This window comes from Lepidochelys kempii, chromosome 20 (genome assembly GCF_965140285.1).
Source record: "Lepidochelys kempii isolate rLepKem1 chromosome 20, rLepKem1.hap1, whole genome shotgun sequence".
Classification (NCBI taxonomy): domain Eukaryota; kingdom Metazoa; phylum Chordata; order Testudines; family Cheloniidae; genus Lepidochelys; species Lepidochelys kempii.
The window spans coordinates 2,929,798-2,956,793 of NC_136399.1; the positions used below are offsets into that span (position 1 = coordinate 2,929,798).

At 63.7% G+C, this 26,996-nt stretch overlaps 1 protein-coding gene across 4 annotated transcripts; it reads left to right on the forward strand.

Annotated features, from left to right (window-relative positions):
- Positions 1-76: 76 nt before the first annotated feature.
- Positions 77-26,790, forward strand: RBMS2 (RNA binding motif single stranded interacting protein 2). Of its 4 annotated transcripts, none has more exons than XM_073318974.2 (14): positions 77-184; positions 12,296-12,471; positions 14,758-14,816; positions 15,269-15,360; positions 16,467-16,624; positions 17,290-17,369; positions 17,798-17,907; positions 19,028-19,074; positions 19,285-19,378; positions 20,505-20,555; positions 21,549-21,659; positions 21,741-21,821; positions 22,267-22,353; positions 23,285-26,789. In XM_073318974.2, exons 1-13 carry the CDS (start codon positions 119-121, stop codon positions 22,345-22,347), a joined length of 1,206 nt encoding a protein of 401 aa, XP_073175075.1. In that variant the 5' UTR covers positions 77-118; the 3' UTR covers positions 22,348-22,353; positions 23,285-26,789. The 4 variants fall into 4 exon arrangements, with proteins under 4 accessions (XP_073175075.1, XP_073175077.1, XP_073175076.1 ...); XM_073318976.2 differs by having other exon boundaries at positions 16,473-16,624; XM_073318975.2 differs by having other exon boundaries at positions 12,299-12,471.
- The last annotated feature ends 206 nt before the right edge of the window (positions 26,791-26,996 follow it).

A 26,996-nucleotide genomic window follows, 5' to 3' on the forward strand; every position in this document is an offset into this window, starting at 1 on the left:
CCAGCCCCGGATTCCAGGCTGGCTTCCCTGGGTGTGACGTCAGCCAGCAGCCCCGTCTCCCCCCCCCTCCAGCGGCCCCCCCCGCCCCGTTCCCAGGCCCGTAACATTAGGCAGGAAAATGTTACTTTCCGTCCAGCCCCGGGCCGCCATCGCCACATTTGGCTACAATAAGACCAGCAAGAAGGTAGGAAAAGCGGCTCCGCCTGGCCCCCCCCCGCCCCAGCGCGCCCCAATGCCCTTGGCTCCCCGGGAGGGGAGAAGTGGGGGGGGGTCCCAGGCCCCCGCGCTCCCTGCACCCCCCCAGTGAGCCGCGGGGCCCGGCTCAGGCCAGTCCGAGTTAGCCTTTGCACTTGGGGAAGTTGAGCCCCCCCCCCACCTCGCCCCCCTTGCCGCACCGCCCAGGGTGCAGATCTGGGGCCCCCCCTCCCCTCCCCTCCCCCCGCCGCGCTGCTCGAATCGCTTTTCCGGGCACCCCCCCCACCGCCCCCCGCGCCCGGGCCCGGCTGAGCTGCGTCCGCGTCCCCCCCACCCCCAGCCCCGGAGTGTGGGGGTGGGCTGGGGGGTGGCGGGGTCTGACCTCCATCTCGGGGTTCAGGGGCAGAGCGAGGTCCCCGTGTTCGGGGAGACGGGTTTGATTGGTGGGTGAATAGCCCAGGCAGGCCAGGCCTGGCACCAGATTCCCATGGACGGAGGCACGTGGGTGCCAAGCGGGGGAACCCCCGTCTGCTCCCCACCTCCCTCTGGCTATGGCTGGCTCTGGGGCTAGCTGGGGGGCGCTGTGGAAGGGGTCGGGGAGGGGCTGTGTCCCCCTTGTGCCAGGCAGAACGCGAGGGGGGTGTTATTGGGCATTGGGGTCAGAGTTGGGGGGTTTAGGGTCTTGCTGGGATTAGATCTGGGATTTGGAGTCGGGTCTCGTGAGTTAGAGTGGGGGGTGACGGGGAGCAGGACTCCTGGGTTCTATGCCCAGCTCTGCCACTGGCTGGCAGTGTGACCTTGTGGGGGGGGGGGGACAAGCCTCTGTGCCTCAGTTTCCTTGTCTGCAGAGCAGACTGGGGCGCGGGGGGGGGCAGGCGGGTGAATTCTCATGTCTCTGAGTCCCAGCGAGACCCTCTGCCCTTCACAAGCCTCTTCTCCCACAGCGCCACCCCGGTGGGCAGAACCCTTGTGCCCTTACCCCCCCCCCCCATAGCAGCGCATACCAGCTGGCCTCTTTCGGTCCCACGGGGCGGGGATTCATGCAGCACCAGGGGGCCTCCAATACCACCCCCATGTTTTTTGACCCCCCCCTTGGACCCCAGATTACACCCAGAGGTTCTGTAATCCAGACCTCTCCCTGCCCTTTCGGGGCTCCCTTCTGCAGACCATGCCTTGGATTCCCCCCACCCCCTCTTGTCCCCGTGACATTAATGTCCTGAGCATTGGAGATGAGTCTGCAGCTCCAGCCAGCCAGGCTGAACTCCCCATCCAGAAGCCATGACTGACAGGCCCCGTCACCCACCCCGAGTGTCCGCACCCCCGCACCCCCACCCCTAGGGTCCACGCCGAGTCAGGCTGCCAATGTCACGACCGCAGGAGATGGGGAGGAAAGTGGAGGGCTCCGAGAAGCCAGCTGTGCAGATTTAAAATCATTCCTTTGTGCGTGCGAGATCTGTCACTTGCCACCCCACTGAACTTTCTCCAGGGGAGCGTGTGGGCCCGTGGCGGGTTCGCGTGGGCGAGCCTGGGGGATCAGAGCCTGTGTTGTCCGCGGCGTACTTGAGCCAGCCTTTTCTGTCGGCGGGAGCGTCCGGGGGGGTGTCGGCACGCGCTTTGGGTGCTTTTGGCGTCTGTCTGTCTTTGCCCGCCCGGTGCGTCTCCCTGTAAGCGCTGCTGGGTGCCCGGCGTGCGTTCGGGGCCGCGGTGCGCGCCTGTAACCTAGATCCCGTACGGATGTGTGAGGCGGTGAGTCTGACGACGTGCTGGTGAGTTTGCTCTAGTGGGTCCGCGGTGGCGCGCGTGCGATGGTCGTGCACGGGGGTCGTGCACGGGGGTCGTGTGGGTGAGTCTGTGTGTGACCGTCCGTGGGGCGGAGGGGGAGGGGGGGGAGCAACAAGGCGGGCGAGTTTGTGTTGCACGCCACCGCACTGTCGTTGGAGTGGTGGGTGGCCTTGCGGAGGAGCTGCTGGGTGCGAGTGCGTCGTCCAGGGATTTTGTAGATCTGGGTTTCCAGTCGGGATCTGGAACTGGGTTTCCAGTCGGGATCTTTGGGGGACACGGTCCGCCCGAAGACGCAGCCACTCCACCCCACGTGGGCAGTTCTCAGCCACAAAACAGCCCCACCCCCGACGTCTGTAATGCAGCTGGGGACGCGGGGAGTCAGAATACGTCTTCCCTGAAGTTAGGGGAATTTTTGCCTCATAATTTGCTGACCGTCTGAGTTACTCATCTCGAACGAGTGGAAATACTCTGCCGGGAGCTCTGCGATTTAGGCCATTTCTTGGGCTGAGACATGCTACTTACTGATTTTGCGTATTTAAAGGGGTCCAGTGGCTTGGTGGCTGGTACTGTTTTGTTTTGGGCAGCCCAGGTTGATGAGGCTCAGACCCGGGTGCGGAGTTTCTAGCTGCTACATAAAACTACCACGACTAATAGCTTCATAGACTTTTAAGGCCAGATAATCCTGCCTAGCAGAGGCCAAAGGATCTTGCTGTTCCTGCACCCAGCCCATATCTTGTGGTCGAGCTAGAACTAATATCTCGAGTGGACAGGAACTCAGCTCAGACTCCAGGGCCACCTAGCGTCCTGTCTCCAACGGGGGCCAGCACCAGATGCTTTAGAGGACGATGTAAGATCCTGCCTTTAGCCCACATGGGATAATCTGTCCCCTACTCTGGGCTCATCCGGCTCGCTAAGAGGTTGGTGTAAGCCGTAAAGCAGGTGGGTCAGTACCGGGGCTGGTTGGAGAAAAACTCCATTTTGTGGGAAATGTTGAGGTTTTGAAATTTGTTTCCATTCCATGTTCGGGGACTGGGGGGAGGAAGCGACCACACAGTAACCCAGGGGTCAGGGCACGTACCGGGCATGGGGGAGACTCCAGCGTGGTCTACGCTACAGATTTATGTCGGTGTAACTACATCGCTACGGGAAACATACATCCCTGAGCCATGCAGTTAGACCAACCTAGTGTAGACAGCGCTCTGTTGGCAGGAGCGCTTCTGTGAGCAGCACAGCTCCCACCTCTCGCGGCGGTGAATTCACCGCGCCGATTTCCCGTTGGGGTGGGTAGTGTCTTCTCTACACACCACAGCTGCACGGGACGTGTAGACAAGCCTTCGGATGTGGCCCCGGGTCTCCCCCTCCCAGGCAAGGTCCTGGCTCCTGTTCTGGGGCGCGTCTCGCTCTTGTTCTCCTGCGGTTCCTCGTTTCTAGAGCGTGACCCCTCCAGGAGCTTTGACCTGTGATGGCTCAGGCCAGTCTGTGCCCTGAGCCTGTTTCTTACCTCTCTCTGCCCTCCTGGCGCTTCTTCTGGGATCCTCGTTGTCCGTTAGCACGAGGGTGGCGCCTCCTGGGATGTCCACATGGCTTTGGGAACCCGGCTCTGTGGATTCGGTGCTTCCGAGCCCTTCCTGGGTCATCCGTCCGCACTGCATCACCCGCCTGGGTTAACGCTTGCTGGAACCGCGGCTCCCAGCCACACCGCTGCATCCACGCCTCTGTCTTGGGTCTGCGTCCACACTGCGAAATGACAGGGCTGGGACCTAAATCACAGTGGGACTCGGTTCAGACCCCACTCCCCTGCTCCAGCAGGTCCTAGGACCTGGGTCCTGAGCCAGACTGATTTGTATGTGGACGGAAGTGGGGCTTGGCTCAAACCTGAGTCAGAGCCCAGCCTTTAGTGTGTAGGATAGACGTAGCTACGAACCCCAGTCATGGGCCAGGGCCCCATGGTGCTAGGCGCTGTGCATTATTTAGGTCTATTATAGTAGCACCCAGGAGCCCCATTCGTGGGCCAGGGCCCCATGGCGCTTGGTGTGGGCTGGTAGAGCTCTGGGAAGCGGCCCCAGAGATATTTGACATCATGGTTTAAAGAACCAGCCCCTCTTGTTAGCTTTGAAATGAAACCCTCGGGCCCACAGGCTTTCGCTTGCGAGCTGCCTGGGGTCAGCGGGGCCCTGACCTGCTCCTGCGAGCCCAATGGGAACTAGACACTATACACTGGAGCAGGCCCCTCTGCCCCAGTGGCTTATCTGGGTAACCTGAGTGAACAGCCCGCCAAGGGGAGCGGGGGGCTCAAAACCTAAGTCTATGGTGGGGACGGTCTGATGGGACTGCCCACAATGGCATGCAGCTGATCTGCAACTATTAGCAAATATCTCCACCGGCCGGGGACGGGACGCTGGCTGGGGAGGGCTCTGAGTTACGACAGAGAATTCTTTCCTGAGTGTCTGGCTGGTGGGTCTCACCCACATGCTCCGGGTCTAACTGATCCCCAGATTTGGGGTCAGGAAGGAATTTCCCTCCTGGTCAGGTTTGCAGAGACCCTGGTGGTGGTGGTGGGGGGGTTCGCCTTCCTCTGCAGCGTGGGGCACTTGCAGGTTTCAACTAGTGTCAATGGTGGATTCTCTGTAACTTGGAGTCTTGAAACCAGGATCTGAGGATGTCAGTGACACAGCCAGAGGTTCGGGGTCTGGTACAGGCATGTGGGTGTGTGGTCCTGGATATGCAGGAGGCCAGACTAGGGTCTCTGGGTCTGAGTCGGCAGGCCCCACGCCTGAAAAAGGAATTGCGGTGTTGGGGCGCCCGGGGGGACCCCAGTTCTGAGCAGAATAATTACAACATGGCTGTGTAGGTGTCCCTATGGAAATCTGAGCAACGGGGAGGCTGTGTGGCCTCGTGGTAAAGCATGGCCTGGTATCCAGGAGGCCTGGTCCTCGCATCTTGGGCAAGTCGCTTCTTGCTCTGTGCCTCAACTTCCGCATCTGTGAAATGAGGTTAATGATCCTGCCCACCCTCGGTCACATGCTGTGGGAGCGGCGCTCGGTGCTGTTCGTTTTATACCTGACAGTTTTTAATGTTTCTGTTAGTTTAAAAAAAAAAATTGTCCAACGAACCTCGATCCTGCACCAATTTCCCCACGTGCCTCCCTTCCCGCTCCTGAGACCTGCCGTGAGCTTTGGCGGGGATAAACGTCTGTGTGAGACGGGGCGCTGGGGGTACATCAACTAGGCCAAGCTTCCCAAAGGCCCCGCACCCACAGATCGGGCCTGGAGCTTGCAAAGATCTCAGCAAGGCGCGAAAACAAGTGGTCGGGTTTTTCAAGAGGGGCTCGGAGAGAGAGTCGCACTGGGAGTTGTATGGTGAAATGTTGCCCTTGTAATATCATTATTAATTAGGGGTAATAGGATAGCACCCAGGTGCTCCAGTCAAGGCCCCATTGCGGGGCGCTTTACGTGATTTATTAGGTGTCTTACGGTAACATCTAGGCGTCCCCGCCATAGGCTGGCACCCCGGTATGCCAGGCACTGTACAAAATGCCCGCTCCTGGGCATTGCTTCCTGGCAACTCCACTCTTTGGCAAACCTGGCGCAGCCAGTGGGTGCTGGGGACTATGACCCCCGGCTGACCTGCAGCCCCACTGCCAAACAGCAGCTTCAGCCCGCAATAAATCTCTGCAAATGTAGGTAGCACTGGAAGGGGAAAAAAAACAAAAATGCATTGAGGAATGTCATGGTATCAGCCACACCCAGCTGGCATCACTGCCCAGGCATGTGTTGTGGTGATAACTAGTGATGTCACCAACCATTTCCTGTGGCGGGCGGGGGGCGGAAGAGAGAGAGGGGACAATTCTCCTGCTGGCCTAGTCCAGCATCACTGGAGGGTTCTGTCCCTCTGCGACTGACTCCTGCGAGGGGCTCTGCAGGATCTGGTGGGTGAACCCAGACCGGAGCGGTGGCTTGGAGCTCCCTTTTTCACAGTGATCTCGGTTTTCGGAACGGTCACAGTAAATTTGGGCTCCCGCGTTTGTGAGTTTTGTATCGGTTTTGGTGGGTTTTGTTTTCAAATTCTCGGAGACGTTGACCAAACTTTAGCTCAGAACAAATATTTCCTCCAGAAACAGCGTTTTAATAGCGATGGCAAACCCCCCACCCCACCCCCGAATTCTTGTATCTCCAAGAGCTTTGCAAAGGAGGTCAGCGTCAGCGCTGTTTTGCAGCTGGGGAAACTGAGGCACGGAGCTGCCGTGACGTGGTGGCAGAACCAGGAGTTGAACTGAGCTCGCTGGACTCCTGGCCCAGAACTGAGCCTTCCCCACCACCCTGCCTTCCTCTCAGGGCCCCCTCTAGTGCCTGAGATCCCCAGAGTGAAACTGACTGGAAGGGAGTGTGAAACTGACCGGTCTGTTTTCACTCTGGAGGGGCCAACCCTGAGCCTCCAAAATCATGAGTTTGGTTTGAAAGTCAGGGAGATTTTATCCAAATTCTTCTTCAGAGCCTCCTTGTGTCTGAGCCCTGGGGGGGTCACACTCAGGTCACATTTTCAGGGTTTTTCCCTGCAACCAGGAGGGTTAGAAATTTACTCTTTGGGGTTTTTTTTCCCCCCCCCCCAATTAAAGCTGAGATTCTCGCCTGATCCTCCGGCTCCCGGAGCCGGGTCTTTCAGAGAAACACCAGATAGTGCTCAGAGCAGCCGCCGATGAAGTGGGCTGTAGCTCACGAATGCTTCTGCTCTAATAAATGTGTTAGCCTATAAGGTGCCACGAGTCCTCCTGCTCTTTTTACCAGATAGTGTGAGGCTCGCGATAAGATCATGAGCGTCGGCAAGACATGGAGACCCGCCACTTTTTTTAAAGCAACCCCAAGGTGGAAAAGCAATTTGTGCCTACGAGCTCGGCGCTGTACCAACATACTTCAGATCATTCCATTCCACTCACCTCTGGGGCGGGCCAAGAACCCAAGCCAAGGGGGTGACTGTTCCTTCAATAACCGTGTATTTGTTAAGCTCTTACCGTCTCAGAGGAAAACTGACGATCTCGCCGGCACATCCCAGCTTAGGGCTCCACCAGGCTAGCCCTCTCTCCAGCTGCCTGCTTGGAGCTGTTCCACTTTGTACAATAATTACACACGGGCTGGGCCAGTGGCAAACACAGGCCCGACGGCCTGGTGGTCAAGGCCCTCGCCTGGGGAAAGCAGAGGTCTGCATCAGGCGGAGCAGGGAGTGGAATCGGGGTTTCCAGCATTGCCATGCTCTGATCACTGGGCTGTTGGCTATTCCGGGGCGGAGGCGCATCTCTGGTTCTGACCTGAAATCCTACCCTGGCCCGGGAGCCCGCGGCATCAAAACCGGCGCATTTCCACGGATGCTTTCGGTTGCCACAAACCGGTGTTTTCCCTGGTTTGGTTGACAAACTCCGGAGCAGCTCTGGTGCAGAAGTTGTGCCGTTTCAGACTCTCTGTCCGGCTGGCGCTCCTTCCCTGGGTGTATTGCGGTAGCAGCCCAACCGCTGGTGGCGCAAGGCGCTGTACGTAGGGTCCCTGCCCCAGAGAGCTTCCAGTCTGAAGAGACAAGGGAGGGGAAATCCAGGGACTGCGGGGACTTGCCTGAGGTCACAGGCTGGGGCCATGGTGTTGCTGGGAGAAGAACCCAGGTAGCCTCACAGCCAGGCCCCTAAACCAACCTTGCTCCTGGAGCTGGGGAGAACCTAGGTGTCCTGACACGTCCCTTCCTCTGCCAACGTTCGATTCACCAAACCCACCCCCTCCGTTGCTCTCAATCCCACCTACATTAGTGGCCTCAGTTCTTCCAAACCCACCTGCCTCTAATGCTTCCTGTCGCCCTGGGCACGCCGCGTCTCTGGCACGGGGGAGATCTGCCGTGGCCGGGGGTCTCTGGGCCACGCCCTCCCCCCAGATGCAGAGTCCTGTCGGCTTTATGGGGACGGTGCTGCAATACTGGGGCCTAAGGGCAGGATTCTGGTAAGGGTTAAGGGAGTTAGACACACAATAGGAGTCTGGCACCTAACTCCCCTGGGCTTTTTGAACCACCCCGCCCCCCCATGTGGGTGAAACTAGCCCGCTGTACCATGTTGCTTTCCACGTCCCGCAGGCACCCCCCCATCCCATTTAACTACCAACTCAGTCATACCTCCCGCCCCTCCCCTGGCAGCTGTCTCCGTCCACTCGCTGCTGCACCCCGACATACCACCTGGGCTTCTCTGAAGCCACCGGCAGCTTTGGGGGAAACCGTGTGCTCGGCTCCCGCAGCCCGGGAGTGAAATGAGCAGCGGAGGGGAGAGGAGCTCGTGTCCCGTCCACCCTCTCAGAATAATCAGGTTCAAACATGATGCTGAGAACGTGGCAGGGGCCAAGTCATGTGCTTGAAGCGTGTTTCTTTTCTTGCCTGCGTGGACCTGTGTCCTGCCCCTCGTGGCTGGCTGGGCCGAGACTGGGGGTTTTCCGCCCTCCAGTCTCGGCGGCAAAGGCAGAGCAAGAGCTGGTGGCTGGGAGGTGAAGCCAGAGCCCCCCCGAACAAGACGTAGGGCCCAGGTTGTGAACAGGGAGGGGAACTGATCCTTGGACCCGCTGCCCGAGGCATGTGGGGTTTCTCCGTCACTTGGAAGGCTGTACCTCGAGATGGGGCTTTCGCAAAGATTGGGTGTAGCTCAACCACAAGGTGTGGGCTGGCTGCAGAAATCCTTGGGACGGGGGTGTGTGTGAAACTGAGGCACGTACATGTCTTGCTCAAGATCCTGCAGCAAAGTGGGGTGAGAACCCAGGAGTCCTGGCTCTCCGCCCCGCTCAGTAAACGGATCACCTTCTCTTGTGCATCGGGAAAGCTTCAAATGAGGAAAGGGGTGTCAGGGAGACTCAAGTGGGCGTTTCCCCTCTGACATTCGTCCCTGACCTGGTTCTGTTTCACCCTGTCTGGGCCCCTTTCCCATCCCAGGTCTCTGGCGCTGGCCCTGATCCTGTTCAATTTGGGGTCCCTCCTAGTGTCCTGAGAAAGACTCATTTCTGTCTCTGGTTTTGTGAAGGCGACTCTGCTCCCACCTGGCCCTGGACTCACTTCGGGCACCTCCCACCCCCTTCCCACACCGTGCCTCAGTTTCCCCAGCAGTAACTCACAAGGAGGAGTTGATAGATTAGTATTTGCCAAGGGCTTTGGGCTCCCTGGGCAGAGCAAAGTTTTGCTGATGAGCCCGTGCATGTGGGCCTCTGGCGCTGCCCTCTGCTGGATGGCACGAGAACTGCTCACGGGTGGACCATAGACCCCATACTACTTGGTGCTGCTGGAGAGTCCCCCATTAACGCAGTGGGGCTGGGGGCTTTCGGAGCAGGGGGGCCTGAGTTCTAGACTTGTAGCTGTCGTGAGGCCCCAATGCTGTGGGCCTCATGCACGCAGGCCCTGCACGTTCTGGGGTGAGTTCCAACGCCGCGTCTGTCAGTGGGGTGAGCGCCCCAGAGACGCTCCCGTGCCGGGCTGGGCTGGGCTGGTACCGGCTGCCCAGGGAGGAGCATTGGACCAGCCCCAAGCTCTGCCCCGAGGCCAGCCCCCCGTGCCGCTGCCAGCAGGGAGCCGGGTTCCGCAGAGGGAGATCCTCACGGTGAGCGGCCCTGCCGTGTCCCACGCCTCTCGGCGCCTGGGCCCAGGGAAGCCGGGGGTACCATTCCCGTGGGATCAGCGTTGGGTGCTGGGCAGACGTGGCCAGCACAGGCCTCCTGCTGACCGGAGCAGCTTTGATCACATGGGTCCAATGGCCCCAGGAGCAGCCAGAGCCTGAGAGCGAAGGGCTGAGAGTGCAGGGGCAGAGGGCTGAGGTGGAGGCAGGGAGGGGCTGGTGCCCCTCACTCCCGACCCCCAGCCCCCTGCTAGCCCAGCCCTGGGCTCCCCCCCACCCAGCTCTGCCGGTGCCCCTCACTCCTGACCCTCAGCCCCCTGCTGTCCTAGCCCTGGGCTCCCCCCAGCTCTGCCCCTCACTCCCGACCCGCAGCTCCCTGCCAGCCCAGCCCGGGGCTCCCCCCAGCTCTGCCGGTGCCCCTCACTCCCGACCGGCAGCCCCTGCTAACCCAGCCCTGGGCTCCCCCCAGCTCTGCTGGTGCCCCTCACTCCCGACCCGCAGCCCCTGCTCTCCCAACCCTGGGCCTCTCCTGAGCTCTGAGCCAGCCCTTCCTGAACACTGCAGCGGTTTTGCAATGTGGAGCGACGCCCACACAGGGCGAAGCGGATCCCCCCCCCCGGCCCCCGTGACCTCACTCAGCAAATCACAGCCCAGCCTGGGGAGTAGGGAGTTGCTGTCCCTGGCCCCACATGTGCATTGCACGCCCCTTGCACGCTGGGGCACGAGCGTTCTGGCTCTCCTCGTGCATCGCACGGCCCCTCCATTCCCCCCCCCGTGCACATCCTGCCCTGCTGGGTCTGGGGCGGGGGATAGGGTTCCAGCTGCGAAGGGCTTTGACAGCGGCCCAGGGGTTAGGGGCTGAGCCCTCCCTCCAGGCCAGAGTTGGGGTTGGTTCCAGGCAGGCGGGAGCTGGGGGTGTGTGTGTGGGGGGCATTTCCCCACCTGTGCTCGCCCTGTGGCTGAACTGAACACGGGGCCTGCAGTTCAGCAAGGGGTGTGTGTGTGTGTTCCCGCCCCCCAGGCTCTGCTCCAGGAATCCCCCCCCACCCCAGGAATCCTGCCCCCCCCCTCCGCCCCAGGTGCTGACAGGCGCATCCCTCTGGCTCTGTCCTGGTGGGGCCCGGGGCAACGGCCGACCAGCGTCACCAGAACCCCAAGGAGCACGTGGGCCGGTGGCTGGGAGCCCGGGCTCCTGGCGCCTATTCTGGACGGTGACCTTGGCCCCATCCCTTAGTCCCTCAGTTGACTCTGCTGTGCAGGGTGGCGGGCGCCTTAAACGGGTGCTGGTTCCACCGGCATCCAGAGCGCCCCCTGGGGGCGAGCGCGGCCCGGGGCTCGTGGCGGGCGCTCAGCGTGGCTGGAAGGTTTGAGGCCGGGCTGGGGGCCGGTGGGCGCTTTGGAGGCTGGGGCTGTGGCCCTGGAGGAATCCGGCTGGGTTTCCGCAGGGGAACCTCCCGCCGCAGCTGAGTCAGCTTCCTCCCTCCCCGTGCCGTCCTGCGCCGGGAGATAAACCTGAGGAGCCAGCAGGTCCAGCCAGTCGAGGGCCGTGCTAATAACATACTCCCCCAGGCAGCCGGGCAGATGGGGAAACTGAGGCACGGGTGGGGGAAGGGACTCATCCAGGGTTGCACGGCGGGGCCATGGCAGAGCTGGGATCAGAATCCAGGAGTCCTGACAACCAAAGGGGGGGGAGCGGGGTGTGGGGAGTCCAGGGCTGAGGGGCTGTGGGTCAGGCGTGAGGGGCACTGGCAAAGCTGCAGGGGGGAGCCCAGAACTTGTCTCCGGGGGTGGGGGGATGGTTTTGGGGGGTGAAGCCTCAGGTTCGACCCCCTCAGACTCAGCCCCCACAGACCCCCCCCAGCCTTATGCCATTGACTGTACCTAGGATGGTTTAAACTGGCCCCTATAGGCGCTGACTTACTCAGATCCTGGGGGTGCTCGTCCCACATTCTGGCCCACACCCAGCCCCCACTCCACCCCCACCCCGCCTCCTGTTCCACCCCACTCCACCCCTTCCTCCAAGCCCCAGCCCTGCCCCTTCCCACCCTGCTCTGCCCCGTGCCCCGCCCCCACTGCACCCCTTCCTCCAAGCCCCCACCTCTTTCCAGCCCTGATCCTCCCAGTCTTCTCCCTCACCCCCCCCAGCACCTCCTGCGATCCGCTGAACAGCAGATCGCGGGGGCTGTCGGTGGGTGCTCCAGCCCCGGAGCACCCCCAGAGTCAGCGCCCAAGCTGGCCCCTGAAACCCACAGCCCTGCCCTCCCCCCTGTGAGCGTCACGGAACGCAGTGAGGGGTCACCCTGGCATCTCAGCCCCCCGCCATGCTCCTCCCCAGGGGTGGCTGCATGTCCCCAGCACCGCGGGGAGGGGGGGGGGAACGGCGCGCTCTGGAAGCAGCCTGAGGCAGGGGGTTGTTACAATCCGGCCTCGGTTCAGTGGAAGCTCCCTTTGCTCTCTGTCCACTGCCCCCAACCTGCCACCCCATCCCTCTCCCCTCCCCGCTAAGGAGGGGGCAGCTAGCCTCTCTCTGCGGCTCCCTGAGATCCCTGGGAATTAGGAAAGTAGGCCGGGGCAGGAGGAAAGATTCAAAGAGCCGGAGGGGGAACGTGAGCCAGCCAGCCGCGGATCCCACTTCCCGCACCAACGTCCCTCGGGAGCCCCGCCCCCCGCTCACCAGCTCCTCCCCCTCTTGTCTCCCAGCAGCCTTATGTGGCAGTGGCCCAGCAGATGGCGCCCCCGAGTCCCAGCGGCAGCAACAACAACGGCGGGGGCGGGGGCGGCGGGGGCGGCGGGGACCAGCTGAGCAAAACCAACCTGTACATCCGGGGCCTGCACCCGGGCACCACCGACCAGGACCTCGTCAAGCTGTGCCAGCCGTACGGCGCGGGGAGGGGCCGGGCGGGGGGCTGGCTGCTTCCCGGGAGGGGGTCGGTCTGAACCCCTGAGGGAGGGTTCCCCCCGGGGGGCATCAGGGCGGGATACGGGGCCGACACATCCCCCTGATAGGGTGCGGAAATGGGGGACGGTGGGGGGGGGTCTGACGGGCAGGAGATGGGGGGTGTCCGATGTGGGGGGGGCGCGGGAGATGGGGGAGTCTGATGGGCAGGAGATCGGGGGTGTCTGACGTGGGGGGGCGGGAGATGGGGGGTCTGACGGTCAGGAGATGGGGGGTGTCCGATGTGGGGGGGGCGGGAGATGGGGGTGAGCTGACATGGGGGGGCGGGAGATAGGGGGTTATCTCAAATGGGGTGGGCGGGAGATGGGGGATCTGACAAGGGGGTGTCCCACGTGGGGCACATGGGGTACCCTGGACGCTCCCTTAGACCTTAGCCAGAGGCTGAGATGCGGCCGCAACCCCGGGGCTCGTCCCCCCCCCGCCAATGCTGCTTCTGTCAGGGGCTCTGAACGGAGCCAGAGACACCCCCCCACACGTCTCCCCCCCCCCCACCCCCAGCATTCCCAGATCACCGCAGCCACTGGTTTCCTTTGGGAACAAGAATCCATCCTGGGCTCCCCCCAGCTCTGCCGGTGCCCCTCACTCCCGACCCACAGCCCCCTGCTAGCCCAGCCCTGGGCTCCCCCCCAGCTCTGCCAAAACCCCTGGTGAGCTGGGATTGGGCCCAGCGGCGTGGGGCCATCGCCCCATTTTGGGAAGGGCTTTGAGTCCAGTGCCCAGCAGGGACTGGGTCAAACTGTCCCCCGGGATCTCTGCATTGGCCGGGGGTGGGGGGACATGAGGGGCTCCGGAGGGCATGGGGGGCCCTGCTGGGCAGCAGCCCATGGGGGGTGGATCTGGCCCTGCAGTGGCCCAGGAGCTGGCGTGGGCCGGGGGGGGCTGTCGCTGCCGTAACCTCAGCTCACCCCGGCCGGGAATGCTGGAAGGGGCCCAGAGCCCACGCCAGCCCTGGCAGGCCCGTGCAGTTCCGATCAGGAATTCGCGGGGGGAGGGGCTCTGGGAGCTGCTCTCAGCTGCGGGGGGTGGGGGGGTAACTCCTTCAGGGATGGGTCAGGATTTGGGGGGGGGGGAACGGGGACGGACAGGGTGTTTCACATCACACCCTGATTTCCCAGGGCCTGGCTCCTCCCGCTGTGACATGGCTTCACCCCCTTGTGGTGCGCGGGGTTGCCAGCTCCCGCACAGTTTGTGAAGGGTTAATTCAGCCTCCCTAATTGGGCCCCAATTTGCAGATGGGGAAACTGAGGCATGGGGAAAGGTAAAATGGGAGGGGGGCAGAGGCTAGTGGTTAGAGTGAAGGGGGAGGAAGGGATGGAAACCAGGACTCCTGGGTTCTCTTCCCAACTGTGCTGTTGACTCCTCCTCCCCCCCCGCCTCAGTTTCCCCACCACCCATTTCCATGGCTGGTGTCTATCCAGGGCCATGGGCCCCTGCCACATTCTCTGCCCTGCCTTTGGGCTCAGGGGGTCCCCCGGTGCCGCGCAGCGCCAGGGACTTGGTCAGTCCGGCAGCTGGTCGGATTTCCTCCCCCACCCTGCCTGTCTCAGGTCCCTCCCCGCCAGGAAATCCGGCCGGGCTGACCCGAAGGGGGGATGGGCTGTTTCCCTTCCCTGCCTTGTGGTGGTGGTGGGGGGCTCAGAAGGCATCTGCCCTTTAAAGGCCCCCCCCATTGGCTGCGGCATCCTGGGGGAGGGGAAATCTCCTCACCCCCAGTGCTGGAGGGGGGGTTCTGGAAACTGTCCTGCTGGGGATCCCCAGCCCATGGCACCCCTGGCTTTGCAGCTGCTCAGTGGGGCCTGTGGAGAGGGGGAGGGCTGCCCCCTGGGAATTCCTCGTTTAACCCTTTCCCAGCTGGGGGATCTTTCTTAGCTGGCACCAGTGGGAATTCGCCCCAAGTTTATTGAAGCTCCCCGAGCTCTGCCCCCAATGTCCGCAGTCCCCACCCTGGCTGCAGGATTCGCCTTCACTTCCTGGCCTAAATCAGCGTGGCTGTTAAACAGCCCCCTGCCCCACCCCAGAGGCAGCCGCATCTCAGCACCAGGCGAGGGATCCCTGTATAACCAGCCCCTGCAGAGGCAGCCACAGGCTCCATGCCGGGTGAGGTTTGGGGGTGGCAGGCATTGTGGGATGCCCCGTTAGGGGGTCCCGCTGGCCGCTCTGCCCCATGCCCATGGTAACTCCTCTCTTTGGCATACCCGCCCCCCAGATACGGCAAAATCGTTTCCACGAAAGCCATCCTGGACAAGACGACCAACAAGTGCAAAGGTGAGGCCCGGTGCCCCACAGCGGCGCCTGGGAACCCCCCTGCTGCTTTCCCCTGGAGTCTGGGCCCTGGATAAATTCCAGCAAAGGGTCCCGATGTACCCAGCCCCTGCACCTCACCCCAGACCCAGCCACATCGCAGAGCCAGGCGAGGGATCCTGTATAACCTATCCCTGCGCCCCACCCCAGAGCCAGCTGCATCTCAGTGCTGGGCGAGGGGTCCCCATATACCCAGCGCCTGCCCCCACCCCAAAAGGGCCTCCTCTCAGCGCTGGGTGAGGGGGTTGCAGGGTGGTGGGAAGCAAAATATCCCATAAAGCCCTTTAAGACAAAAAAACTTCCTCAATATCCTCAATATCCAACAGACACACTCTGCTCTGAGGCTGCTAGGTCCCCCTCTCTGCCCCCCCCCCCCAGATCTGGGTCCCCCCTCACAGCCCCTCCTTCTTTCGCAGGCTACGGCTTTGTCGATTTCGACAGCCCCACGGCGGCGCAGAAGGCCGTGACGGCGCTGAAGGCCAGCGGGGTGCAGGCCCAGATGGCAAAGGTAAGGGCCCCGGATGTTAGGGGGTGTGGAGGGTGTGTGTGTGTTGGGGGGGGGGCGTTCCAGCCACTGGCCTCCTCCTAAAGCACTGAAAGGGTTAATGGTTCCAGCTGTAGGAGCTCCCTTCCCGGGCCCCCACCACCTTGGGGGGTCCCCTGCCCCCCCAAGGATGTGACACTTGCTTTGCAGGCTTGTGACTCGCCCTGCAGCTGGTTGGGCACCAGCTTTGCCCAGGTGGTTTTGGGGGGGCGCCAAGTCGACTGGAGAATTGGGGCCATGGGGCTCTCTCGGCCCAGGGTTGGGGGGCGGGGGGGGCCTGATCTCAGGCCAGGCCGGAGCTGCGGACGATTCTTCCCAGGCCAGATTTGGACTTTCCGTCCTGCCCCGGGACAGGGAGAAGTTCTGAAATTTGGGGTGTTGTCCCAGGACGGGGAGCCCAGCTCCCTCCAGCTCTGCCGGTGCCCCTCACTCCCGACCCACAGCCCCTGCTAGCCCAGCCCGGGGCTCCCCCCAACTCTGCCGGTGCCCCTCACTCCCGACCCACAGCCCCTGCTAGCCCAGCCTGGGGCTCCCCCCAACTCTGCCGGTGCCCCTCACTCCCGACCCACAGCCCCTGCTAGCCCAGCCCGGGGCTCCCTCCAGCTCTGCCGGTGCCCCTCACTCCCGACCCACAGCCCCCTGCCTGCCCAGCCCTGGGCTCCCCCAGTTCTGCTGGTGCCCCTCACTCCCGACCCGCAGCCCCTGCTAGCCCAGCCCGGGGCTCCCCCCAACTCTGCCGGTGCCCCTCACTCCTGACCCACAGCCCCTGCTAGCCCAGCCCGGGGCTCCCCCCAACTCTGCCGGTGCCCCTCACTCCCGACCCACAGCCCCCTGCCTGCCCAGCCCTGGGCTCCCCCAGTTCTGCTGGTGCCCCTCACTCCCGACCCGCAGCCCCTGCTAGCCCAGCCCGGGGCTCCCCCCAGCTCTGCAGCTCACTCCTGACCCGTAGCCCCATGGGGCAGGGGGAGAGGAGGTAATTCCCCACACAGAAGCCAATTTCAGGGGAGGGGAGACCCTGGGGGGCCCCTTTGGGGGGTGCTGGGCAGCCCCTCACTGCTGTGTCTCCATAGCAACAGGAGCAGGACCCCACGAACCTGTACATCTCCAACCTGCCGCTCAGCGTGGACGAGCAGGAGCTGGAAGGGATGCTGAAACCCTTCGGGCAGGTGATCTCCACCCGCGTCCTGCGTGACCCCAACGGCACCAGCCGCGGTGTTGGCTTCGCCAGGTCAGAGCCCCCAGCCCGGGGCACCCCTGGGGGGGGGTCATTGGCACGGGAGGAGATGGGGATGTTGGTGGGGGGAGGGATAGTGGGCGCAGGGACGTTGGCGCTGGGGGTTGTCGGCGTGGGATGGGGAGGGGGATGTTGGAACTGGGGGTGGCTGTTGGAGTGGCACGGGAGCGGGGAGGGGGGCGTTGGCGCTGGGGGTCATTGGCACGGGAGGGGGAGGGGGGCGTTGGTGCTGGGGGTCATTGGAGGGGGAGGGGGAGGGGGCGTTGGCGCTGGGTCATTGGCACGGGAGGGGGAGGGGGGCGTTGGCGCTGGGGGTCATTGGAGGGGGAGGGGCGTTGGCGCTGGGTCGTTGGCACGGGAGGGGGGCATTGGCACTGGGGTCGTTGGCACGGGAGGGGGAGGGGGCGTTGGCGTTGGGGGGCGTTGGCACGGGAGGGGGAGGGGGCGTTGGCGCTGGGGGTCGTTGGCACGGGAGGGGGAGGGGGGCATTGGCGCTGGGGGTCATTGGAGGGGGAGGGGGGCGTTGGCGCTGGGGGCGTTGGCACGGGAGGGGGAGGGGGGCGTTGGCGCTGGGGTCGTTGGCACGGAAGGGGGAGGGGGGCGTTGGCGCTGGGGGGCATTGGCGCTGGGCTCAGGCCTTCTCTCCCCCCCATCACCAGAATGGAGTCCACAGAAAAGTGTGAAGCCATCATCACCCACTTCAACGGGAAATACATCAAGACCCCCCCGGGGATCCCAGGTGGGCGGCAGGGCCTTGCGGGGATGGGGGGCACCCAAGAGGGAACCCGGGCAGCGGGAGCCGGGCAAGGGGCTGTTATATAGTGACTCTCCTGGGGGTTGGGACCCTTCCCTTCCAGGTTTAACTCCTGCCAGGCCGAACTCGGGACAGCAGGAGGCAGCGGGTTGGGAGTGAGGGGCACCAGCAGAGCTGGGGGTGGGGAACGGGGGCTGTGCATCGGGAGCAGGGGGGCCTGCGGGTCAGGATTGGGGGCCCCGGAAGAGCGTGGGGGGAGCCCAGGGCTCAGCTAGCAGAGGGGCTGTGGGTCGGGACTAGGGAAGGCTGCGGCTCAGGAGTGGGGGTCCCCGGCAGAGCGTGGGGGGAGCCCAGGGCTGGGCTAGCAGGGGGGCTGCGGGTCGGGATTGACGCCTGCCTCTGTCTCTGGGCAGCCCCCTCAGATCCGCTGCTTTGCAAGTTTGCCGATGGGGGGCAGAAGAAGCGCCAGCCCCAGGGGAAATACGTGCAGAACGGGCGGGCCTGGCCGCGGGACGGCGACTCGGTGAGACCGGCTCCCGGGGGGTGGGAATCGGCCCCTTGTCCAGCCTGGGGCCCCCTTTTCCCCCTGTTCCAGAGAGATCCCCCGCCGCTCTCTGGCCCTGGACCGAGGAGGGGCTGCAGGAACCCTTCCCTAGGGTTCAGTTGTGTGCCCCAGGGTTGCCAGGTGCCCGGGTTTCGACCAGAACGCCCGGTCGAAAAGGGACCCTGGTTAAAAGTCTGGTCGGCGGCGCAGCGGAGCTAAGCAGGCTCCCCACCTGCCCTGGCTCTGCGCAGCTCCCCGGAAGCAGCTGGCATGTCCGGCCCCCAGGCGCAGGGGCAATCAGGGAAGCTCCGTGTGCTGCCCCTGCCCCAGGGCTAGCTCCGCAGCTCCCATTGGCCGGGAACTGCGGCCAATGGGAGCTGCGGGGGCGGGGTCTGCCGTCACGGGCAGCGTGCACAGCCTGGCTGCCCCTCCGCCTAGGAGCCGGACATGCCAGCCGCTTCTGGGAGCAGCGCAGAGCCAGGGCAGGTGGGGAGACGGAGGTAAGCGCTGCCTGACTGGAGCCTGCATCCTGAACTCCCTGCTCCCATGTCGGAACCGGTATCCTAACTCCCTCCCAGAGTCCACACCCCTCCTGTACCCTAACTCCCCACCCCAGCCTGGAGCCCCCTCCTGCACCCCGGAGCCCTCACTCCCTCCTGCACCCCAACCCTCTGCCCCAGCCCAGTGGAAGTGAGTGAGGGTGGGGGAGAGCAAGCGACCGAGGGAGGGGGGCTGGAGTGAATGGGGGATCGGGCCCCAGAGAAGGGGCGAGGCAGGGGCGGGGCCTCGGGGAAGGGGCGGGGCAGGGCAAGGGTGTTCGGTTTTGTGCAACTAAAAAGTTGGCAACTCTGGTGTGCCCCCAACCCATGAGCTGGCGGAGGGGTCTCTCTACCATATTGGGGGGAGACATGGACGTGTGTGTGGGGCTGATAAGCCCCTTCTCGTCTGGGGGGTGTGGTGGGGGGGTCAGTGCCTGAGATGCTGTGGCAGGGCAGTGGCTGCCTTGGGGGTCGTGGAGGCAGGATGGGGGGGTTCCTGTAACTGGGGGTGGGGGGCTGCGCTTCTGGGCAGGCCTGAGCCAGGTGTTGTGTCCCCACAGAGTGGCATGACCTTGACCTACGACCCCACCACGGCTCTGCAGAACGGGTGAGTCCCTGTGTCCTTCCCCCCCTCATTCCCCCCTATGTGTGCTGGGGGGGGCCACACTCCCTTTCTGTGCATCCCACAGGGGAGTTTAACCCCGTAAGGGCCATTCTCCTGTGTGTGTTGGGGGGGGGGTTGCCTCCTCTCCCCCCTTCTGTGCCGCCCGCCGTGGAGTTTAACCCCGTGACGCCCGTCCCCCTCCTCCCCCCGCAGGTTCTACCCGACCCCCTACAGCCTGGCGCCCAATAGGATGATTGCTCAGACCACGCTCGCCCCTTACCTCCCGTCGCCCATGTCCTCCTACCAGGTACCAGCGCGGGGGGGCGGCTGGGGGCCTGGCCAAGGGGGAAGGGGGCCGTGTCAGGGCCTGTGTGGCTGTGTTGGGGTGTGATCCCCGGCTGGGGGGCTGTGTTTGAGGCTGAGGGGGCCTGTCAGGGCGTGATCCCTCTGCTGGGGAGCCGTGTCAGTGGCTGGCAGGCTGTGTTGGAGTGAGACCCCTCGGCTGGGGGGTTGTGTTGGGGGCTGGGGGGCTGGGTCGGGGTGAGACCCCCGGCTGGGGGGTTGTGTCTGGGGCTGTTGGGGCATGTCGGGGTGAGACCCCCAGCTGGGGGGCCACGTTGGGGGCTGGGGGGGCATGTCAGGGGCTGGCGGTCTGTGTCGGAGTAAGACCCCTGGCTGGGGGGCCACGTCGGCGGCTGGGGGGCTGTGTCGGGGTGAGACCCCTGGCTGGGAGGTTGTGTCTGGGGCTGTTGGGGCATGTTGGGGTGAGACCCCCAGCTGGGAGGTTGTGTCGGGGGCTGGGGGGGCCGTGTCGGGGTGAGACTCCCGGCTGGGGGGGCCACGTCGGCGGCTGGGGGGCCGTGTCGGGGTGAGACCCCTGGCTGGGAGGTTGTGTCTGGGGCTGTTGGGGCATGTCGGGGTGAGACCCCCAGCTGGGGGGCCGTGTCGGGGGCTGGGGGGCCGTGTCGGAGTAAGACCCCTGGCTGGGGGGCCACGTCGGCGGCTGGGGGGCCGTGTCGGGGTGAGACCCCCAGCTGGGAGGTTGTGTCGGGGGCTGGGGGGCCGTGTCGGGGTGAGACTCCCGGCTGGGGGGGCCACGCCGGGGGCTGGGGGGCCGTGTCGGGGTAAGACCCCCCAGCTGGGGGGTTGTGTCGGGGGCTGGGGGGCCGTGTCGGGGTGAGACTCCTGGCTGGGGGGGGCCACGCCGGGGGCTGGGGGGCCGTGTCGGGGTAAGACCCCCCAGCTGGGGGGTTGTGTCGGGGGCTGGGGGGGCCGTGTCGGGGTGAGACTCCCGGCTGGGGGGGCCACGCCGGGGGCTGGGGGGCCGTGTCGGGGTGAGACTCCCGGCTGGGGGGGCCACGCCGGGGGCTGGGGGGCCGTGTCGGGGTGAGACCCCCCAGCTGGGCCCCGCTGACACCCCTCTTCGCCCGCAGGTTCACAGCCCGTCCTGGATGCACCACCAGTCGTACCTCATGCAGCCCACGGTGAGGCCCGGCCCAGCCCCCCACCCCTCGGGGCGGCTCCCCTGTCTCCGGGCCCGGGGAGGGGGGCAGCTGCAGGGCGGGGCCAATGACAATGCTCTGACATCACTTCCTGGTAGCCGTGGGGCCCAAATGCATCACTTCCTGTTGCTCACCGGGATTTCATTGCCAACAGGAAATGATACTGACTGACTATACGCATCACTTCCTGTCCCTTGTGTGGTCTCTGACATCATTTCCTGTACAGCCTTCCCACCAGGGAAAGGGCCTTTGTGGTGCCCGGTTCTCAGCTGGCCCCAGGCGCCGCCCCCGGCCCTGTGCTGATTGGCCGTACCGGCTCCCGTGGCCCCAGGCTCCGCCCCCGGCGCTGTGCTGATTGGCCGTACCGGCTCCCGTGGCCCCAGGCTCCGCCCCCGGCGCTGTGCTGATTGGCCGTACCGGCTCCCGTGGCCCCAGGCGCCGCCCCCGGCCCTGTGCTGATTGGCCGTACTGGCTCCTGTGGCCCCAGGCGCCGCCCCCGGCCCTGTGCTGATTGGCCGTACCGGCTCCCGTGCCCCAGGCTCCGCCCCCGGTGCTGTGCTGATTGGCCGTACCGGCTCCCGTGGCCCCAGGCGCCGCCCCCGGCCCTGTGTTGATTGGCCGTACCGGCTCCCGTGGCCCCAGGCTCCGCCCCCGGCGCTGTGCTGATTGGCCGTACCGGCTCCCGTGGCCCCAGGCGCCGCCCCCGGCCCTGTGCTGATTGGCCGTACTGGCTCCCGTGGCCCCAGGCGCCGCCCCCGGCCCTGTGCTGATTGGCCGTACCGGCTCCTGTGGCCCCAGGCGCCGCCCCCGGCCCTGTGCTGATTGGCCGTACCGGCTCCCGTGGCCCCAGGCGCCGCCCCCGGCCCTGTGCTGATTGGCCGTACCGGCTCCCGTAGCGCTTAGCACCCCTGTTGCCAGGTCTCTCTCCTCCCAGCCCCGCCGGCCGCTCTCCAACCTCTCTCTTCTCTGCCTCAGGGGACGGTGCTGACGCCGACCATGGACCACACCATTTCCATCCAGCCCGCCTCCATGATGGGCCCCTTGACCCAGCAGCTGGGCCACCTTTCCCTCAGTAGCACTGGCACGGTAAGGCCCCCGTCCGCCGGCACTGGCGTGGGCTCCTCTGGGCACCAGCCGCCCCCTGACTTCTCCTCTCTCCCTCCCCAGTACATGCCAGCGGCAGCAGCCCTGCAAGGAGCTTACATCCCTCAGTACACGCCCGTGCCTTCCTCCAGCATCTCAGTTGAGGTAAGGGCCCTGTTCCAGGCCGGGGGCGCAGCTGGAGGGGCAAGCCCCTGCCACATCCGTCAGCTGCGGGTTCTAATCTCCCCTTCCCCCCTTCGCCACACTACGCCTCCCAACCCACCTCTGAAAGGCAGCCGCCTCTGGGGTGGGACGTGGCAGCCGCTGGACAGCTGACGCAGCAGTAAGGAACCCGGGGATCACGCACCCTGCGTTGAAATGCAGCCACCTCTGGGGTGGGGTATGACGGCTGTTGAGCAGCCAACACAGCAACCTTGCCCTGGCAGGCTAGGACAGGAAGTGGCGGGGACGCCTGTCTCCAGCTGGCATCAGGTCAGCACGGGGCATTGGCTTGGAGCAAAGAGGCTGGTCAGGAAGGGGGTGCAGGGGCCAAACAGGGAGGCCACTCCCACCCACCCCCCTAAGCTCCCTGGGCTTGGCTGCCTTTCAGGAGAACAGCGGCCAGCAGAGCCAAGTGGCTGTCGAGTCTCCGTCAGACCACGCCGCCTACTCCTATCAGTACAGCAAGTAACGGCAGGTAAGGGCTGGGGGGGCGGTCTCAAGGGATGAGAGCCTGTCCCTCTTGGTGGCGCTGGCCCCAATCCGGCCACAGGGTAGGAGACTGGCTGGCGGGGGGGGGAATGGGACATGGGGCCTTTTCCCTGTAGGGGGCACTGGCCCCAATCTGGCCCCAGGGCAGAGGACTGGTGGGCTATGAGGGACAGGGAATGGGGCATGGGGCCTTTCTCCTGCAGGGGGCGCTGGCCGCAATCTGGCCCCGGGACAGGGGACTGGTGGGCTCTGGGGGACAGGGAATGGGACATGGGGCCTTTCTCCTGTAGGGGGCGCTGGCTGCAATCTGGCCCCAGGGCAGGGGACTGGTGGGCTATGGGGGACAGGGAATGGGACATGGGGCCTTTCTCCTGTAGGGGGCGCTAGCCGCAATCTGGCCCCAGGGCAGGGGACTGGTGGGCTATGGGGGACAGGGAATGGGACATGGGGCCTTTCTCCTGTAGGGGGCGCTAGCCGCAATCTGGCCCCAGGGCAGGGGACTGGTGGGCTCTGGGGGACAGGGAATGGGGCATGGGGCCTTTCTCCTGTAGGGGGCGCTGGCTGCAATCTGGCCCCAGGGCAGGGGACTGGTGGGCTATGGGGGACAGGGAATGGGACATGGGGCCTTTCTCCTGTAGGGGGCGCTGGCCCCAATCTGGCCAGCCATTGGGGTTAGGGAATGGGACATGGGGCCTTTCCCCTGCAGGGGGCACCAGCCCCAATCTGGCCCCAGGGGGGCAGGCTGGCTGGCCATTGGGGTCAGGGAATGGGGCACGGGGCCTTTCCCCTGTAGGGGGTGCCAGGTCTGATCCAGCCCCAGGGTGGACACTGGCTGGCTCAGGGGGATGGGACATGGGGCCTATCCCCTCGGCTCACTGCAACCCCCCGTATCAGTGAACCGTTCTCTCCCTCTTCAGCTGGACCAGGCGTCTCTGCTCCGAGCACTCGCCCCGAGGGAGAACGCCACCTCCTCTTTGATTTGTGCTGCATCTAGAAGATCGAATCCATTTTTTTTTCTTCGTTCGTTTCTTTCTTTTGCAAAGAAAACAGTTTTGTAAAAAAAACAAACAAAAAAACCCGGCAATAGACTCTGCTCACCAAGGAACCAAAGCAGTGGAATGGGGGGGCTGGGTCACCAGATCCACTCCATGCGGACGGACAGACGGACTGAGGCCTGTTTTAATATGAGGAAAACAAATGTGTTTGGTTTATTTTTTTGTTGTTGTTTTGGAGAAACCCCTTTTTTCTGGGTGGTTCTTTAAGGAAAGGGTTGATCCAGGTGGGTGGATCTGGCTGCCCTGGAGCGGAGAGGCTGCAGATTCAACTCTCTGGGACAATCGTCGTTTTCTTTTGTCAATTAAGGATTACTTTTTTGTTCCTTTCTTTTTCTTTTCTTTTTTTTTAAAGGGAAAATATGCAACGTTTGAACAGGTTTATTTTGAGGGGGGTTTGGTTTTGGTTGTACTGCTCCCCGACGGATTCCGCCCGTTTCCCACCCCCCCCCCGCAGCTCCCCTCTGGACGCTTCTCCACGCCTCAATGCCACTGTAGGATAAAGAATTTTTCCCGGGGGGGGGAAGGGGTTGCTTTAAAAGAAAAGAAAAAACACGCCGCAAAAACCTACAAAAAAAGCCCCACGTTTTATTGTATTGTTTTTTTGCTTTTTTTCTCCCGGGTTTTATAAAAAAGGAAAAAGTCTTTAAAAAAAAAAAAAGAAAAGAAAAAAGAAACACTAAAAAAACCCAGGATCTAATGAGACAAGCCTGGCAGGAATCCGTGACTTTCCAATGGGAGGATGAGGCGGGAGATACGCTGCATCGGGCACTGGCTGGCAGGATTTTGGGCAGGGGAAAAGTTGGCCGCAAACTCTGGGCCAGGACACAGCTCCAGGAAACCTCTAGGATCCTTAATCTTCTCCCTGCTTGAGCTTCGCCGGACAGGATTACTGCACGTGTTGGACTCCAGCTTGGACTGGGGGGATTCGTGGTCTCTGCTCCGGCCCCTGTCCTTTCCTGTTGGATGCTACGGACGTGGACTCACCCCGCGCCTGGGTCAGGACTCCGGACTCGGCCCTCGCCCCCCTTCCAAAAGCCTTGTGCCGCTTTCTGCGTCACCAGTGACGTCTTGTGCTTCCGGACTCTCCGCCCCGGCGACGGAATCCACGGTCTGCCCCCCCTCCCTACGCACCGAAAGCCCGAGGGGACCCGGCACCGGCTCAGCCCCGTCCGCCCTGTGGGATACACAGTGCCTTCGCTGCCCGCGTTCCAGACCGTGCCAGCAGACCCCACTCTGCCGTCGTGGTGACCTCCCTGCCCCCCCCACCACTGGGATCCATGCACGGGGGGGGGGACAGCCGACTGGTGACACACAACCCCCCCCGCTGCTCTTCACTGCGGTAGGAACAGCCGGTCGGCACAGGCCACAGGAGGACGATGGGGCTCCACCCCGCACCCAAGCTTGTGGGGGGGGTTGGTTGGATTCTGGGTGTGGCTGGATTGCCCCCCTTCTTCCCAAAAGGGGGGGCTGGGTGGTGGCTTTTTGGGGGTTGGGGGGGCAGAGCTGATGCTGCCCTTGCTGCAGATGGGGATCTCATTTCTATGCACATCCCAGCCCCTCCTGGATCCCCCCCCCCCACCCTACGCATGCCATAGCAGGAGGCAGGACAAGTGCAATAAACCAGAATGCCGCGCCCCCACTCCCGATCCCCGACCCCCAAATCTCTTTTACCTGGAGACCAAGCTCTTAAAGGTACCAGGCACTTTAAACTCATCCGCACGTTCTCAAAACAACTTCCCCCCCCCGGCCCCCGCCCTTTGTGAAATGCTCTGCTGTGATTCCTTCCCCCCAGATGGTGCTAAACCCTCCCCCTGCCCCACTGGATAGACCCCCCCCCCAGGCTGGCACAATCCTGCCCTCCCCCCAATATCTGTTACATTGGATAGACTGTGAAACAGACAGGCCGGCCCCTTCTCTGAGGGACATACTTGGGGTCCCCGCATCCCTGCTCGTCTCCCCTTCAGAACCCCTACCCCCCCACCCCAGTCCTAACCCTCTTGGGCTGGGGGGTTGGCCCGCCCTGCCCCTTGGAGAAAATAGCTCTTATGCAGCTGACAATCAGTGATGTTCGTATCGCACGCGCGAGTGAGTTGTGTTGTAGTGAGAGAAGCAGACGAATGGGGGGGCGCGGGGTTGGAGGGAGAAGGCAGCCCCGGCCAAGGGGTTTGTAGAGGGCGCAATGGACGATTTATGCAGATGGTGTGTGTGTGGGGGGGGGGGGAAGCGCATCTCTCCCCTCCCAGTCGATTCTGGGTGGGGCGGAGGGGTGGACACCAGTTAGGGGTTTTCACTTCCCTGTTCCAGTTGGGGTGAAGAATGGTTGGGGCCTGGCAAGTTGAATGTTAACCCCCCACAGGCACCTGAGAGCAATTTAAGCTCCTCTGCGCACACACGTCCCCACCGCAAGGTTGGGGGGGCCTGGGCCAGGAGATCCGACTTTAATGGTCAATCTCCCCCAGGGTGGGATCCGTTCGTTCCTCCCTGGGGCAATGCACCCTCCCCCCAGCACCCCATCTCTTGTTCACCCCTTGGCTGCCCGCATGGCCGTCCCTACAGCAGGAAGCCAGGGGGGCATCCAGCCAGCCTGGGGTGGGGCGGGGAACAGCAGACGCTACCTCCGCCCCCCCAGCTGCAAGGTTCCTGGGGGTGGCCCAGCACTGGCCTGGCAAGCCCCAGCCCCGAAGGGTGAGGGGCCCTGCAGCTTGGCTCTCTCTTTCCTCCCTAGACACTAAGGCCCAAACGTGCCAACACAGAGGAAAGGGGGGCAGAAAGGCTGCCCCACATAATGCATGCTGAGCCCCGCTCTTGCCCACGGGCCCCTCCCATTCTAAATAAAAGCCCCGGCTTCCCGCTGGGCCCATCGGCAAGGGGGGTTGGCCTCCAAAATGCCCAAATCCACAGGCGTCTGGCGCCTCGCCTGGCCCCGCCCCGTGCAAACTGCGGTGCCTTAATCTGCATTGCGGTGCCTGGTGCTGGTGCTGCTGGGCTCGAACCCGGGACCCGGGGAGCCCCGTGGGCGCAGCAAAGCCACGCTGGGACTTGGCGGCATCCGGTTCTTGGGCCTCAGGAACGGTGCAGAAATCCGACAGGCTCCGACACACTGGGCCGATCTCGGCCCCCGGGGTGGGGAGGGGGATTGGAGCCCCAGGGGAGCCCCAAGATAGCCGCAGGCTGTGGCTGCCCCCCTCCCACAATGGCTGCGTTTGAAGATTTTTGTTCTTTTTCATGAATTTTTTTGGTAAGTTTCCTTTTTTTAAAAAAAATATAGAAGACAAATTCCCTGGTCGTTTCCCAGCCCCCTGGCCGGTGCAGGGGGGTTGGGGGGGGGGCTCAGCTGTGGGTTTTGCTGCTCATGTTCTGGGCGTTAAGTTCCACCTTTGGGGGGGGGTCCTGCTGACACTAGTGCTGGGGGGGGGTTTGGCGTTGCTGGCCGTGACGGTGTCTTCGGTTGAAATTGTTTGATGCAGGTTTTTTAAAAATATTTTATTGATTTGTGACGTGAATGCATGGGGGGGGCACTGGTGTGGCATGGGGGGGGCGGGTGATTTGAGGAAGGTTTAAGTGTGGGGTTTTT

Coding starts and splice junctions, on each gene's coding strand:
- RBMS2 (XM_073318973.2), top strand. CDS start 119: ATGTTACTTTCCGTCCAGCCCCGGGCCGCCATCGCCACATTTGGCTAC. Junction 15,361..16,466: donor TGCAGGCCCAGATGGCAAAG/GTAAGGGCCCCG, acceptor GTGTCTCCATAG/CAACAGGAGCAGGACCCCAC. Junction 21,822..22,266: donor CCTCCAGCATCTCAGTTGAG/GTAAGGGCCCTG, acceptor GCTGCCTTTCAG/GAGAACAGCGGCCAGCAGAG.